The sequence below is a fragment of the Vespa crabro genome, chromosome 16, assembly GCF_910589235.1.
Source record: "Vespa crabro chromosome 16, iyVesCrab1.2, whole genome shotgun sequence".
Taxonomy (NCBI): Eukaryota; Metazoa; Arthropoda; class Insecta; order Hymenoptera; family Vespidae; genus Vespa; species Vespa crabro.
In genome coordinates this window covers 2,007,784-2,009,862 of record NC_060970.1, presented here as the reverse complement: position 1 = coordinate 2,009,862, position 2,079 = coordinate 2,007,784, and the positions used below count along the sequence as shown (strand labels likewise).

The following is a 2,079-nucleotide window of genomic DNA, read 5'->3' as shown; positions in this document are numbered from 1 at the left end:
ATGCCTCAAAATCATGAAAACAAATGGGAAGCGGTACAGTTGTTTCTTGGCGATGATCTCTTCGAATTATTGGTAATAGAAGCAAACATACATCGCTCTCAGGTTACAAACAAGTATAGAGAATATAAAGCAGTAAAATGGGTTGACGTCACAGTGACAGAAATAAAAAAGTTTTTGGGGTCAATTCTCTTGATGGGACAAGTACACAAAGATGATATATATGATTACTGGTCCACTCTATCATATATAGAAACCCCAATCTTCCCCAAAACAATGGGCCTGAATAGATTTATGCAGATCTGGAGAATGTGGCATTTTTGTAATAATGATCTATTGCATGATAAATCAGACAGACTATTCAAAATTAGGGAAGTTCTCAATTATATACAACAGAAGTTCGAGACTGTGTATACACCAAAGCAGCAATTATCATTGGATGAATGCGTAATACTTTGGCGGGGTTGATTATTTTTCCGCACGTATAATCTCGTAAAAATCGTAAAATATGGGATTCTGGTGCAGATGCTCTACGAAACGGCATCTGGATATATTTGCAATTTCAAAGTATATTCAGACTCAGAAGCGACGCTAGAAAATACGATCCTAACGATTTTAGATCCTTATGTGGGATTCCATCACCATGTATATGTGGACAATTATTACAATAGCGTACATACAGCCGAATTGCTCCTTCAAAAGAAAACAAGAGTTTGCGGAACAATTAGAGCAAATAGAGGACTTCCAAAGAATTTAAGAAACGTTACATTGAAGCAACATGAAACGAAATTTGCAAGAAAGAGGCAAGTCCTTTTACGCGTCTGGCAGGCTACGAAGAACTGAATCATCAAAACAAAATTGTCCCACTCCAAAAACCCAAAAGAATATTAGACAGTTTCTCGGAAAAATAAACTTCTTTCATGAATATACACCGAAAAGCTCAATACTGCTAGACCCATTATATAAACTATCAAGAAAAAATGAGAAGTTTACATGGTCTGAAGAGTGTGAAAAATCTTTCACAAATTAAAAAAAATTATTATGTTCTCAAACCGGTGTCGCAAATATTCGATAAGAATTTACCTATAAGAATTTACACGGATGCATCACTAGAAGGCATTGGTGCAATATTTAAACAGATACAAAGTGATGGTAAAGAAAAGCCAGTAGCGTACTTTTCAAAAAAATGGAATGATTCGCAAAAAAGAAAAAAAGCATTTTACTTAGAATGCCTGGCAATCAAGGAAGCGGTAAAGTATGACTGATCGGAAGAAAGTTCACGATATTTACAGATCATAAACCATCAGAACATAAAAGCTAGAATAGATGAAGAACTTGGAAAGTTAACGTACTATTTATCACAATATGATTTTCAAATTAAATATATATATTCTTTATATATTCCGGGAAAAGATAACGCTGAAGCAGATAGTCTAAGCAGAAATCCAGTACTGGAACCATCCGAAAATACAGAAGAAATGCTAAAAATAGTTAATCTAATAAAAATAAAGGAGATAAAAACAGGTCAAAAAGTAAATGGAACACTGCAGATAACTAAAACAAAATTAATAGAAAAAGACGGAGTGTTCTATAAAAAAATTAGAAATAAAGAAAAAATAATTTTATCTGAAGAATTAAGTTCAAAATTATTTAAAGAAATACACTCTGAATGGTGTCATATAAGGATCAAACAAATGATAAACAGGTTATCTCCTTATTATACAGCTAAAGGTATAACTGCAAATATAAAAAAAAATTTGCCAGAATTGTGAAATATGTATTAAGAACAAATCCAGAGGGCAAGGAAAATATGGACTGATGTCACAATTAGGACCAGCAACAAAACCACAAAACCATTTGAAATAATGTCAATAGATACCATTGGACAATGGTACCATTTCGACAATGCATTCGGCAAAAATGGTCAACGTTCTACATCGGTCAGAAATGACAATAAAACCCAAATCTGTTGTAGAATACAATAAATATATGAAAGGAGTTGATCGTGCAGATCAGTACATGTCATATTATAATATTCTCCGGAAAAGCACCAAGTGGACAAAAAAGGCAGTACTTTATTTT

At 33.1% G+C, this 2,079-nt stretch overlaps 1 protein-coding gene across 1 annotated transcript; it reads left to right on the top strand.

The window, feature by feature from the left end:
- LOC124429789 (piggyBac transposable element-derived protein 5-like) lies at positions 1-840 on the top strand. Its single transcript, XM_046975445.1, has 2 exons — positions 1-444; positions 523-840. The coding sequence occupies exons 1-2, from the start codon at positions 1-3 to the stop codon at positions 838-840; spliced, it is 762 nt and encodes a 253-aa protein (XP_046831401.1).
- The last annotated feature ends 1,239 nt before the right edge of the window (positions 841-2,079 follow it).